This window comes from Paroedura picta, unplaced genomic scaffold, assembly GCF_049243985.1.
Source record: "Paroedura picta isolate Pp20150507F unplaced genomic scaffold, Ppicta_v3.0 Ppicta_v3_sca19, whole genome shotgun sequence".
NCBI lineage: Eukaryota > Metazoa > Chordata > Lepidosauria > Squamata > Gekkonidae > Paroedura > Paroedura picta.
Window position 1 is genome coordinate 848,952 of NW_027518616.1, and position 14,634 is coordinate 863,585.

The following is a 14,634-nucleotide window of genomic DNA, read 5'->3' on the forward strand; positions in this document are numbered from 1 at the left end:
GAAAAGAAGAAATTAAAGGAGACTAGTTGGCTGCCCCATCCGTCTCCGCCCAAGTGTGGAAGCATCCCTGCAAGTGACAAGCTGTGCTGGCAAGTTATCTTGTCCTGACACCAGAGAGTTTGAGTCAAAATTACATTACAGGTTACTAACATCACATTACAGTCACATTGTCCCAAATAAAATAAAATAAAAAGAAGAGGGGATTGTAAGGAATGGGGATATAAGAGTTGAACGAGGTTAGCATGCACAGTGAGATAAAAAAACCCATGTCCTTGTTGAGTCCAGGGTATGCTATTATTTTGAGTGTTGTAATAACTTGCATTTCGGCAATCTCCCTTTCTAGTCTGTTCTTGAAGTTCTTGAAGTTCCTTTGCAACAAAACAGCTACTTTAAGCTACTTATTGAATGTCCTGGAAGGTTGAAGTGTTCCCCTACTGTTTTTTTCAGTCCTGTGATTTTCAATGTCAGAGTTATGTACATTAATCCTTTGGCGGAGAGTTTGACCTGTTTGCCCTATGTAGAGAACAGAGGGTCATTGTTGGTAATTAATGGCATATACAGTGTTAGAAGATGAGCAAGTGAATAAGCCTTTGATGGTGCAGCTGCTATTGTTCGGACCAGTGATTGTGTTATTGGAATGTAAGTGGCAGCAAAGTTGGCATCTGGATTTGTTGTAAGCCAGTGTCCATGTTCAAATTAGATGTTGCATTGTTGTGGGTGAGGAGTTGTTTGAGATTGGGGGTTTATCTGTGTGCGAGAAAAGGTTTTCCCCCTGGTACTTGGGAAAGAGAACCAGGCATACAGTGTCTTTCACCCCACCATCAACCTGACAATGAACCAATCTATGCAAGAAATACATTTTCTGGATACTCCTGTAAAAATAAACAATGGATGCCTAGAAACCACCTTTTACCGAAAACCTACTGACTGACAAACATACTTGCATGCCACTAGCTACCATCCTCAACATACCAAACAATCCATTGTATACAGCCAGCCCCTACGTTACAATCGCATCTGCTCCAATCCCACAGACAGAGATTCCCACCTGAAGGATCCACAGTAAACTGTCTTGAAACTAAAGTACACGCCTAATGATGTCAAGAAACAGACTAACAAAGCCAGAAGAATACCAAGAGAAAAACTGTTGGAAGAAAGACCCAAAAGAGACCGTCACAGAACACCACTAGTGCTTATATATAGTTCTCAACTCAAAACATTTTAGCACATCATCAGTTACAATATCTACTGGATAAAAATTGCAGAAATGCAAGTTAGTACAACACTCAAAACAAGGACATAGATTTTTTTTTTAAATTTCACTGTGCATGCTAACCTCATTCAACTCTTATATCTACATTCCTTACAATCCCCTCTTCTTTTTATTTTATTTTATTTTATATGTGGCAACGTGACTGTAATATGATTCTAGTAATATGTAATTTTAAATCTAACTCTCTGGTCTCAGGACAAGATAACTTGCCAGCACAGCTTGTCACTTGCAGGGATGCTTCCACACTTGGGTGGAGACGGATGGGGCAGCCAATTCGTCTCCTTTCATTTCTTCTTTTCACAACTGGGAAAGTGTCTGCCATTAATAATTAACATGCCCTTTGTTTGGTTTACATCTGACCTTGGGACATTTCTTGTTTTAGGTGGGTCTTACTGACTCACTTTATTGGACTCAGTCTTCCTTTGATTGCATCCGGTTCTTGAAAAAGTACATGCAAATGTGCTTAGTTAGACCTTTAACTTTGTTATTTTTATCTTCACTCAATTGACTATTTCTGTACAATTTTAAAATAAGTCCTATTTGGGGGGATTCTTGGATTCCAGAGGCATCATTCTGAATCCAGTATTTTAGACTTTGTTGGCTACAGCTACCAAATTAATAGATTTTGCGAAACTCACCTTGTAAGCGTCTTAAGTTACAAGAGTGACTTTCTTGATTTTTAGTTCCAGGAGAGCCTGAGATTTAGTCCCTTGGCTTCTGCCAGTTTAGTGGAAGGCGACTGATGACAGTGCTACCCTTGCCTGTGAAGACTCACGCCTCAGACTTTTGAGGGTTTATCCTGCTTGACTTGCTTCCTTCCAAGAGATCCTGGGTTCAGGTCTCTTAATGCTCTGTAGTCTGGGATCCCCAGGTCTGACGTGGAGGCTGGCAACCTTAACTATGGGAGCTTGGTTAGGTTTCATATTTACATTGGTATCAAACATTTCTCCTTATTTCCAGTTGCAGAAAGTAAATATAATTTAAAGAAAAACATTACAGAATCAATTGTACACCACTCACAGTGCAGTCAATATCAACCGATAAAATGTGAGATTGCATGCAGATGTTCCCATTCCAAAGCCAAGCATTGGAGCCTGTCCTTATTTGTTCCAGAAAATGGTGTCCTAAAATTAAAAGACAACGAGCTGTAGGCAAATGTCACAGATGGAACACCTTGCCTTTTGTTGGAGTATGCATGGTAAGTTTTTGGCAATTTCTCTTGGGAGGAAAGAAAAGGGGAAGAATGAAAGGAGAAACATCTGTTGAGCCTGGCAGGACGGTTCTGCAGTGCATAGGAAAAAGAGAGAGGCAAACATGAGTTCCAGCTGTCCCAGTCATGTTTTGGTAGTGTACATCCCCTTCCATGTGGTTGACCTCTTACATCTGTTGTATGACTAGCTGTTGACTGGAAGGGAAGCAATACAATAAAATCAAAATAATACAATATGAGTAAAACTAGAGTAAGGTTAACTACAGACCAGTGAGTCTGACCTCTGTTGTGGGAAAGATAATGGAGCAGATATTAAAGGGAACGATCTGCAAACATCTGGAGGACAATTTGGTGATCCAAGGAAGTCAGCATGGATTTGTCTCCAACAGGTCCTGTCAGACCAACCTGGTTTCCTTTTTTGACCAAGTGACAGGTTTGCTGGATCGTGGAAATTCAATTGATGTCGTTTACTTGGATTTTAGTAAAGCTTTTGATAAGGTTCCCCATGATGTTCTGATGGATAAATTGAAGGACTGCAATCTGGATTTTCAGATAGTTAGGTGGATAGGGAATTGGTTAGAGAACCGCACTCAAAGAGTTGTTGTCAGTGGTGTTTCATCACACTGGAGGGAGGTGAGTAGCGGGGTACCTCAGGGTTCGGTGCTCGGCCCGGTACTTTTTAACATATTTATTACTGATCTAGATGAGGGGGTGGAGGGACTACTCATCAAGTTTCAGATGACACCAAATTGGGAGGACTGGCAAATACTCCAGAAGATAGAGACAGAGTTCAACGAGATCTGAATACAATGGAAAAATGGGCAAATGAGAACAAGATGCAATTTAATAAAGATAAGTGTAAAGTTCTGCATCTGGGTCAGAAAAATGAAAAGCATGCCTACCGGATGGGGGATACGCTTGTAGGTAACACTGTGTGTGAACGAGACCTTGGGGTACTTGTGGATTGTAAGCTAAACATGAGCAGGCGGTGTGATGCAGCAGTAAAAAAGGCAAATGCCATTTTGGGCTGTATCAACAGGGGCATCACATCAAAATCACAAGATGTCATAGTCCCATTGTATACGGCACTGGTCAAACCACACCTGGAGTACTGTTTGCAGTTCTGGAGGCCTCACTTCAAGAAGGACGTAGATAAAATTGAAAGGGTACAGAGGAGAACAACGAGGATGATCTGGGGCCAAGGGACCAAGCCCTATGAAGATAGGTTGAGGGACTTGGGAATGTTCAGCCTGGAGAAAAGGAGGTTGAGAGGGGACATGATAGCCCTCTTTAAGTATTTGAAAGCTTTTCACTTGGAGGAGGGCAGGATGCTGTGTCCGTTGCAGAGGAAAGGACGCACAGTAATGGGCTTAAACTACAAGGGTACAACGATATAGGCTAGATATCAGGAAAAAAAATTTCACAGTTGGAGTAGGTCAGCAGTGGCATAGGCTGCCTAAGGAGGTGATGAGCTCCCCCTCACTGGCAGACTTCAAGCAAAGGTTGGATAAACACTTTTCTTGGATGCTTTAGAATGCTTAGGGCTGATCCAGTGTTGAGCAGGGGGTTGGACTAGATGGCCTGTATGGCCACTTAGAGTTGGAATGATTCTGTGATTCTGATTCTGTGATTCTGTTGCAACTTCCTCTGGAGAAAGGCCTATTAAAATCAACTAAACTTACTTTTAGAATCATAGAAACATAGAGTTGGAAGGGTTATATTATATATGGGTTATGGAAGGGTTATTATATATATATATATATATATATATATATATATATGTGTGTGTGTGTGTGTGTGTGTGTGTGTGTACAAGTGGACTGTTTACAACATATTCCAACCCTAGTGTGTTTTACAATGCCTATATTTTTAAGAGTTCTGTTTGTCGAAAGTAGTATCCATGGAGCCAGTTGTTTGTGTACTTTCATCAGGCTGTCTTCTGGAAAGGAACAATTTGAAGAAGGGGGAGAAGCTGTTTGAATCTCAAGTACAGTACTTGTTGAGTAAGACTGAATGGTTGTAATAATGTTAAAACCCTTGACCATTTATAGCAAGGCAGCTGATTCATGTAACAATCAAGTGAAAGAAAAATGGCAGAACTAACAATCTACTTGTTTCTTCTATCTTCATGTGGACCAAAGCTACTATGCTGAATAAGCAGGACCCCCCCAAAAAAAAGAGAGAGAGGGAGAGAGAGAGAGAGAGAGAGAGATGTGATTCGGGTCCCAACTTTTACTGGACTCTATTTGAAATGCTTCCCAGAGATGGCTAGAATCATAAAGTTGGAAGGGGCTATACTCCAGCCTCCTCCTCAATGCAGGATCAGCCCAAAGCATCCAATTGCTGCTTGAAGACCGCCAGTGAATGGGAGCTCCACTACCTCCTTAGGCAGCCAATTCCACTGCTGAATTCCTCTACCTGTGAAAAAGTTTTCCCTAATATCTAGCCATTCCATACATAATTTAAATCCATTAATGTGGGTCCTATTCTTTGCTGTCAACTGGAACCACTCCCTGCTCTCCTCCAAACGACAACATTTCAAATACTAAAAGAAAGCAATTAGGTCCCCTCTCAATCTCCTCTTCTCCAGACTGAACATTCCCCTCAGCCTCTCCTCATAGGACTTGATCCCCAGGCCCTTGATAATCCTCGTCACTCTCCTCTGTACCCTCTCCGTTTTGTCCACCTCCTTTTTGAAGTGAGGCCTTCAGAGCTGCACGCAGGACTCCAGGTAGGGTCTGACCAATGCAACGTACAGTGAGATATGACATCTTGAAATTTCACTGTGATGATGCAGCCCAAAACTACATTTGTACTTTTTACTGCTGGATCATACTGTCAATTTATATTTAGCTTACAGTGCACAAATACTCCAAGATCTTGCTACCTAGAAGTATATCTCCTATCCAGTATGCATGATTCTCATTTTTGTGATCCAGATATAGAACTCTGAACTTATCCTTATTGAATTGCATCTTGTTCTCATTTACCCACTTTTTTGTTACAGTGGACTTCCCTGGCCAGTCTCTGCTCACTCCCAGCTTTGGCTTCTGATGGCTGACCTGGGATGGTTCCGCACTTACTTTGTTCTTCCCGTGTCAATCCTGCCGAATTCAGATCGATTTGAACCTGGGTCTTCCTCCTTCCTATCCCCCAAATTGAAACAGAAAGTGTTCTGCACTTGATTGGGGAAGCTCAAAGCGGGGAGGGAGTGGTGGTCTCAAAGCTACTTGTTTATGTTTATTTTCCTGAACAAGCAAAGGGGTCCACCATTAAATGAGAGTGCTTTATTTCTTGGGTTTTGAATGTCAAGCCAGAATAAGATGGGGGAGGAGCCAACTGCAGGATGAACCTGTTTGTTTCTCTCTTTTCCTGAACAAGGTGGGGAGGTGGCGGCAGCCCTACGGAGAACAAGGCAAATATCTTTAAAACTTTAAAACGGGGCAAAAATAAGTCTTGGGAGGAAAGTCTTGCAACAGGGAACCAGGAAGTCTTTGAAATGACAGCCTGGCCAATCAGGGAAGGCTGCTTTGCTATGTCAGCATTGGAGGCATTGGGCAGGAAGTTAATCTGGCAAAACACAACGGATCTACACGTACACTGGGGCTTTCAAAGCCAGTTTTTCAAAAATAGAAGAAGAGTTGGTTCTTATATGCCACTTTTCTCTACCCAAAGGAGTCTCAAAGCGGCTTACAGTCGCCTTCCCTTTCCTCTCCCCACAACAAACACCCTGTGAGGTAGTTGGGGCTAAGAGAGCCCTGGTGTTACTACTTGATCAGAGCAGCTTTATCAGTGCTGTGGCGAGCCCAAGGTCACCCAGCTGGCTGCATGTGGGGGAGTGCAGAATCAATCCCGGCTTGCCAGATTAGAAGTCCGCACTTCTAACCACTACACCAAGCTAGCGACTTATATCTGCTCCTGGATATCGAGGGGGGAAGGTAGGGTCACTGTGGATCAATCACGGATGTTGCAGAGGAAAAATTTAAAGTGCCTAAAATAAAAATTGAATACAGTGCAGAGGGGAGGGGTTTATTCGGGCGATAAAAAGCAGAGTGCAGACTTGACCCTGCAGTGTCTAATAACCTGCAGCCACTCTTCTTTAGAGGTCTGTCCTTTCCTCTAATTCTTGAAATATTTCCTTTTTCTTCTGTTCATCAAAATAGGATTCTTGGGTCCCTTACCATGTTTCTGTCTTGATGGCTTGAACATGCAATGGCTCGTTTGAGGAGAATTCACCCTATACTTGCTTCTTTCTCTTCCAGCATTCTTGTCCATGAGATGACTCTCATCATGTCTGAGTTCATCAAAGTCTGCTCCACAACAGGCTTATTTGACTATGAACTTTCTTGCCCCCCCCCCCCCCATCTCAAAAGAAATTTTAGGACGACATGGTCACTTCTCCCTAAGGTCCCCATCTCTTTCACCCTACTCCACCAACTCTTGCCCCACCTCATTCACCCCATTCACCGACTCTTGCCTCTCAGCATTAAGTTATGGCTGAGCCTCTTGTAGGTTCTTCCACCATTTGAAAAATGAAATCATTGGCCAGGCAGGTCAGACAGTTGTTGACTCTGGATCATTAGCAGAGTTATTTTTCCAGCACACATCAGGGAGACTGTAATTAATTACAAGGCCTTGTTGCCTGGATGTTCTATCAAACTGCTCAGGGAGGGCAGCAGAGAGCAACCAGCAGGCTACCAGCAGAAGAAAGGTATGGAGGCTCAAGTTTGCTAGAGTCATCTGTAGCTGAAAGACTCTGCCCCTATTATTCCGGGGAGATAGAGTCAATCGAACACATCCTCGTAAGAAATAAATTCATCCTCCCATTACTCATGGATTCCTCCAACAGGTCAAACAAAGAAAAAGTAAAATTCCTCCTGTGGAATAGTAGGGGCCATATTATCAAGCAGGTTGCCAAATTTTGTGCGCATGTGTTTAGCACATGGGAAAGACAACTTAAGCTTAAGAAAATATTTTTAGAGGAATTTTACTATGCATTTTTTATAAGGTACCCATCAATTACACAATTTTATAAATTTTAAATTTTGTACTGGCTCCCTGATTATGCAATGTTCTGCTGTGAAATGTTTTTTCCTTGCTATCTGTTTTATCTGGCCGCAGTGCTGTATTAAAATAAATTTGAAATTTGAGTCGTCTGTATCATCCTACCTTCACGCCCACCTCCCTCTCCCAAGGACAGGAATTTCTTTTTTAAAAATGGCTTCATGCATGGGGTAATGAATAGGCAAACATGCGTGTAGGCAATGCCAGAAATAAAAGACCTTGAATGGAGACAGATGTGGCAGGGGCAGAGAAGGTGGCAGGGGGCCCCCGAGTGGTGAATAAAGACAAATAAAGATTTGTTTGTGGCACACTCTTGAAAGTGGCGTTCAAAAGCACTATGCATCTATGATTCCATGCATAGGGATTGCAATGGATACGTTTGAATAATAAAAAATAGCAGGTATTGTGGGACCTTTAAACTGCTTTAAAATATGGAGGAAGGGCATTGGTTGTCCGGATTGTTTGTCAGGCGGAAGCATAACACGTATAAGGCGCATTGCTTTCTTCTGCCTTTTCCAGCATCAGATGCGTGAAAAGATGGCAGACAAAGACGAGAAAAGAAAAAAGGTGAGGAGGGCCAGGGAGGCGCGATATTATTTCACATTTTGCCATTCCGTGGGCATGACGCTATTTTAGCTAACGTGTGGAAATTCTCTTTGTTTTTCCCACCCTTATCTTCACCCAGATACTTTCCACTGGAATATCACTCTCCTCCTCTAGTATTTCTTGACAGGCAAGCCCTCTCCTTAAACATAGCACCACTCTACGTCCTCTTCAACCTTTTCTGGTTTATTTGAACAACTCATATCCATCCACTACTACATTCCAGTCATGGGAATCATTCTACCCAGTCTTTGTAACGCTTACTAAATCATATTGCTCTGTCTGCATGAGAAGCTCAAGTTCTTCTTTCTTATTGCCCATACTTCAGGCATTGGTATATAAGCACCTGAAGCCTTTTTCCTTTGGTTTCATTCGACCTGACCTTTCTAGGTCACTTCTTTTTGCTCTCCTTTATTAGAATCCCTATGTTGGACCCCTCCTTTCCCCTTGTGGTGTCAGTTTAAAGCTGATGAATCTCCCCAGGTTTCTGCCAAACACATTCTTCCTCAACTTTGATAAGTGAAGTCCATTATGTGCTAGCAGGCCTTCTTCTAGAAGACCGAACCTGTGATCCCAGACTTCAAATACCATCTGCCAGCACCAATGCAGCCATTGATTCACCTCCATTAACTTCTGCTTCCAACTTGTTCCTCTTACCGGTAGGTTTGATCAGTTTTGGCATCCAGTCCATAATACCTTTAATCTTTGCCCCTGACAAGCAACACACCTCTCAGACTAGGGGGTCAAGCCTAGCCATATGACATTCCATACTCCTCAGCCGAGAGTCACCAATGGCCAACATCTTCCTTTTCATTCCTATGTCATTTTCTTCTATCCCCATGCCCTCTTCACTCAATCTTTGATTTGTTTTGGTTCCTCCTCTCCCCACCCAAGAGCCTGGAATCTATTCCTGAACTCCAATGACTCTTCAGGATTGTATTGTAGCACTCAGGGTTGGAATAAGGTGAGAAAAAGCAGCACTCTTTTTCAAGCTCTAATCCTTTCGTGGAGATCAGGAGGAAATAAATGCTTTCTTATTGAGTTGTCCCCCGCTGAGCTGCTTTCGTGTTCCTTATGTATTGGGGTTGGGGACAGACAAGTGGTTATGTCTGGGGAACAAAAAAATGAACGTTGGAACAGATGGGCTTAAAATACTTGGTTTCACCGTTCGTTTTCATTAATGTCAAAATGTATGTGCCTTTTTTGCCACTGTTTAGTTTGGAAATACCAGAAGACTTTTGGGGTCGAGCCAGGAGTGGGCACGGAGGGATCTTAGGCAAATACATCGCATTGTTTTGCTGTTCTTAGTGCTTTTTTCCTTGGCCCTTGTTTGACCACATTACCTCTTGTCTCTCCTGGCCCAGGAATAATCCTGTCAGTAAGAGATCGGTAGCACCAAATTCATCTGCTTTAAAAAATATTCCACATAGTTTTACTCATCAATCACCACTGTAGAACAAAGAGAAAGAGAATCATATCATGGAGTAATCCATTATTTAAAACCTTTCTTCTGGCATGCATGACTATTGAGTTTTGATTCTGGGTGTGTTCACAGAACCGCAGATCACATAATTGGTAGAAATTCCAACCATATTGTCACCTTGATTACCTGAATGCTTGTTGTTAATTTAGTGCATCAAAATGAAATGTTGCCCTCTTGGATATGGTAGAATGGATGTGAAATGTAGTTAACTTGCCCATATCTTACAAGCCTCTCTGGTGACCAATTTAAGCAAAGTGAAATCTGCCATTGTCAACCCAAAACAATTGCAACAACAGTGTTAGAGAAGGCTTGCAGTTAACTGATTTTGAAGTTCACTTTCTGTAACAGGTCCAGTTTTGACCCAATTCATGGGAGATAGGGAGAGATAGACCTTTTCCTTTTGGTGAGATATTAGAAGGAGTTAAGTTTTATACCCAGTTTTCACTACATCGTCTCAAAGCAGTTTACAATTGCCTTCCTCTCCCACAACAGACACCCTGTGTGGTGGGTGAGGCTGAGAGAGCCCTGATATCACTGCTCAGTCGGAAGAGCTTTATCAGTGCTGTGGCAAGCCCAAGGTCACCCAGCTGGCTGCATGTGGAGGAAGAGTAGGGAATCAAACCCTGTTCCCCAGATTAGAAGTGGCTACTCTTAATCACTACACCAAGCTGACTCATACATAGACAGGGTGGATTGACCATTAAAGCCACCTGGAAAAATCCTGGTGAGCTGAATCTAAGTTAATGACTTTTCTCTTTCCAGCAAGAGTATTAATGGTTTGGGTTTCTTTCCTACTTTCAGCTCCACTGTGACGTACAACTACACTGAAAGATTGAGTGATGGAAACCAGCTGGACTGTACAGCTCCTCCTCTCCTTAGCTGTCACTGTGGTGAGTTTCTTGCCTGGAAGTTTTAATAGAACTCCATGGATGTTGGTACAGAAAGCAATTTGAAAAGGTTACTCATGCTTGATGACATCATGGTATAAATTGGGATTTTCTTTTTCAGTGTTTCCTGGTTCTTATTTTTTGCTTTGGAGATCAGCTGTAATCTTTGGGGGGAACGGCCTTGCCAGATTCCATGGGGTGCAACCATAGCCTCCTGTGTTATTCAACTGAAAGCTTTAAGGAGAAAGTACATATAGCATTGGGGCTGGATGTCATCAAAACACTGATGTCACCTAGCTCTATATCACTCGGTCCAACTCCCCTAATGATGTGGAAGAGGTCTTGAGCTCAAGGCCGGTTTATCCATGTAGCACATGAAGGTGCATTCCCCCCCCCATGGATCAGGGCCGTATCCTCTCTCCCCTCCCCCTTTCCCCTCTTTAGGGACATTCAGAATGATGCCCCTTTCCACTGGGGGGGGCCCTCCATCCTCAGTCTGGCTGGCTGACTCCAGCTGGTGCAGAGAACTGCAGCCTGGTCACTATCAGGAGCAATGCAGAACATGCATATTCTTACCAGCCTGTGAGCACTCCCGTGCTTGCCCATCAGTTACTGAGCTCAAGTCTAGGTCCAGACTATCAGAAACAAAGCCTTTTATGGCTTCTGTCTCTCATCTCTGCGGGACTTCCTTATGCTCCAGCTTTGCTTATCAGAACAGGGTATTCAGTAGGTGCCACCTTGCAAAGTTAGCAGAATCAGCTACTGCTTTTACAGCTTGTGGAATGACCTTCCTGATGAGGGTAATAAGGTCCTCATCCTCTTGGTTTTCTGTAAACTATGCGAAGCTGAATTATTCTGGAGGACATTTATACTCAGGTAATTAGGGCCTCCCTGTAACGAAGTGTTTCAGAATAATGCTTCGGTAAACAGATTGGAGCTGTGGACTGCTACAATGTGAAGTACATATGGACCATTGTTGTTAAGTATGGTCCTACTATGTCATATATGTATCGTTTAACATGTTGTGGTAATACTTAAGCTTTGTTTCTGCAATCCAAAGCTTATTGATGTTGACTGTGTTTGACTTGCACTTTGGAACCAACAATGAGAGTCAATGAGAAAGGCAGATTACTATTGACATTATTAAATTATTAACACTGTTATCTGGAAATAACCAACATTCCCGGTGTTTTCATATCTCAGAGACCCATAAAACACTTTTCATGTTGTTCTCTATATGGTCCCTCTGAAGTCTCAACCAACACACTGTTCATTATTCTCTCCCTAAGTAAAGTTAATTTTGATTTGGAAACCAGAATGATGATGGAAGTGTCAAGGGCAGACAGACTAACAACGATGCTTCGGGATTAATAGAAAGCTTTATTGCTAGCAGATCAAGACACCTCCACGTTCATAGTCGATACTGATCAATACATATAAAGCAAGCAGTTTTACTCTTTCCCTTTCCCGCCCAAAGTTGCACATTTTCCCAGGGAGCAGAACCCCCCCCCCCACAGGTGCCAGCTTGGGCTCCTTTCCAAGTCTTGGCCTTGGGTGTTAGACAGTTCCTCTTCTCCAGATAACGCGGCCCAGCAGAAATATTTGCAAAGACTAAATCACAGCACAAAGCAGACAGCTCAGGGTTATACAGAGGCTCTAAAACAACACACATTGATTCAAGATGGAGTCACATGGGTCAAATACAAATTATGGCAGAGATCAGGGCGTCTGATCCAGACAGGAAGCCTACCTTATTTCCTGCTCTAGCATCTCTTCTTCAACTACACCAACAGCCTCTTTTGGTTAGCACCAAAAGCCCTAAGAGGCACCAAAAGCCTTGTGAAACCCTGAGATTTCTTGATGGCCATGGAAGGGTTTCCTAAATGAGTAGGAATTAATTAGTTTTTAAATATATTTTTAAAAATGGTTAAACATTTATTGGGCGATATGACTATTTATGGTCATGTTAACCCGTTCCCTCCTCCTAAAATGGCCAGTGATGGGACTGGAGGGGATGGAAAGGGGAAGGGGCCCAGGTGGGTGTGTACACAGCTATGCTTCCGAACCATATTCTGCATGTTTATGCCAGTTCTTGGGTTTCTTGAAGCCTGAAGAATGTTTCAGTGGTTTTTCAATGGTAAAAAAAGGAAGAAAGGCTGCCTTAAATGGTATGGGACTGGTGTACCTAAAGGACCACTTTTCCCTTTATATTGGCTGCCACCAATATGCGGATGACACTCAGCTCTTCCTCCTGATGGATGACCGCCCTGACTCTCCCCCAGAACCCTTAGCCAGATGTCTGGAAGCAGTGACAAAATGGATCAAGCAGAGTCACCTGAAGCTCAACCCTACAAAGACGGAGGTCCTGTGGTTGGGTAGGAAGGGACCATGGGAGGAAGCGCGTCTGCCCAACCTGGACGGTGTGCAGCTCTCACCAACGCACTCCGCTAGTTAACTGGGTGTGATCTTGGATGCTTCCCTTACAGTGGAAGCCCTGGTCACAAAGGTAGCGCGGCTGGCCTTCTACCACCTCCGCTAAGCTAAGCTAGTAGTGCCCTACCTGGACCCAGAGCACCTAGCCACAGTGATCCATGCGACGGTCACCTCTAGGCTGGACTTCTGTAACTCGCTCTACGCAGACCTATCCTTATCCTTGATCCCGAAACTACAACTGATGCAGAATGCTGCGGCCAGGATTCTCACTAAAACATCATGGAGATCCCACATCCGGCCGGTATTCCAACAACTGGTTCCCAGTTGAATTTTGGATTTAGCTTAAGATTCTGGTAATCACCTTTAAAAGGCCATGGTTTGGGCCCAGTGTATTTGAGAGACCGTCTCCCTGCCTATACCCCCAAAAGAGTCCTACGCTCCCTCATCTCCAACTGGCTGCGGATCCCTGGCCCCAGAGAAGCACGTCATACCTCAACAAGGGCCAGAGCCTTCTCGGTCCTGGCCCCCACCTGGTGGAACGAGCTCCCTGAGGAGATCAGAGCCCTGCCCGAACTTCCACAGTTCCGCAGGGCCTGCAAGAGGGAGCTCTTCCACCAGGCATTCGCTTGAGGCCGACCGACTCAGAACACCTGCTGGTCCCCCCAGACGCTCCCCATGGCTGGAATAATTAACCTCCCAATGTTACTGTTGTTATTTATATTATAAATGTGATATTGAAATCTTTTGATGCATTATTGAAAGTTGCTTTGATGTTACAGTCTTTATAATGTAAACCGCCCAGAGCTGCAAAGAAATTGGTGGTATAGAAATCTAAATAAATATTTTCCCAAAAGTGTTAGGAACTTTGGAACAAATCAGCTCAGAATCCCCGACCCAAAACAAGTGAGATTGGCTTCAACCAGGACCAGGGTCTTTTTAGCCGTGGCCCCAGCCTGTTGGAACATTCTCCCGAAGGAAATCAGGGCCCTGCGGGATCTAAATTAGTCCCTCATGGACTGCAAGACAGAGCTGTTCCATCAGGCTTATTGTCAGGGCCCAAAATAACAACAGAAATGCTGGCCTCATCACAGGGAGATGGAGTGATCAGCTCCTAATGTTAATAACCTTATCTAGTATGATTTTAGTTGGGGAAATTAGATTGTCGTTTTTACATTTAATTGTATTTTATTATGTTGTATTGGAAGGGCAAGCTAGGAAAATAAAGATATATTTATTTATATAATTTATTGTAGAAATAATTACTTTGCAGCAAAAGGGTCCTCAATGTAGCACCCATTTAATAGTACAGTACTATATTTTCCTTAAAAATGCGGTAACACCTGTTCCCTGAGAGCAAAATTCTGCTATAGATTTCCTTTGACAGAGACCCTGTTCTCCCTGTCCCCCACTCTGTTATTTTATTTTCCTCTTAATTATTTACTATTCTCTTCTGAATGACTGTTTGTAACTACCTGGTAATAGCAGAAGACAATTATCCTAGGGAAGCCATTTGTGTATCTAAATCCACCCCATTTTCTGTCCTACTAATTATTTCGTTACTATCCTTGTAGGAAGAGTAGCTGCACTCTTAAGCACACTTACTAGGAAGTAAGCCCTACTGAACTTAATGAGACTTTTGAGTAAACTTGCTTAAGATTGCATTGAAACCAAATTTTTAATG

At 43.1% G+C, this 14,634-nt stretch overlaps 1 protein-coding gene across 1 annotated transcript in view; it reads left to right on the forward strand.

Moving 5' to 3' along the window:
• LOC143828164 (calcitonin gene-related peptide type 1 receptor-like) overlaps positions 1-14,634 on the forward strand; it is a 150,681-nt gene that overhangs the window by 70,685 nt on the left and 65,362 nt on the right. Inside the window, 1 exon segment of the mRNA XM_077318416.1 lies at positions 10,435-10,523. Within this exon segment, the coding sequence (XP_077174531.1) occupies positions 10,473-10,523 (51 nt within the window). The 5' untranslated portion in view covers positions 10,435-10,472.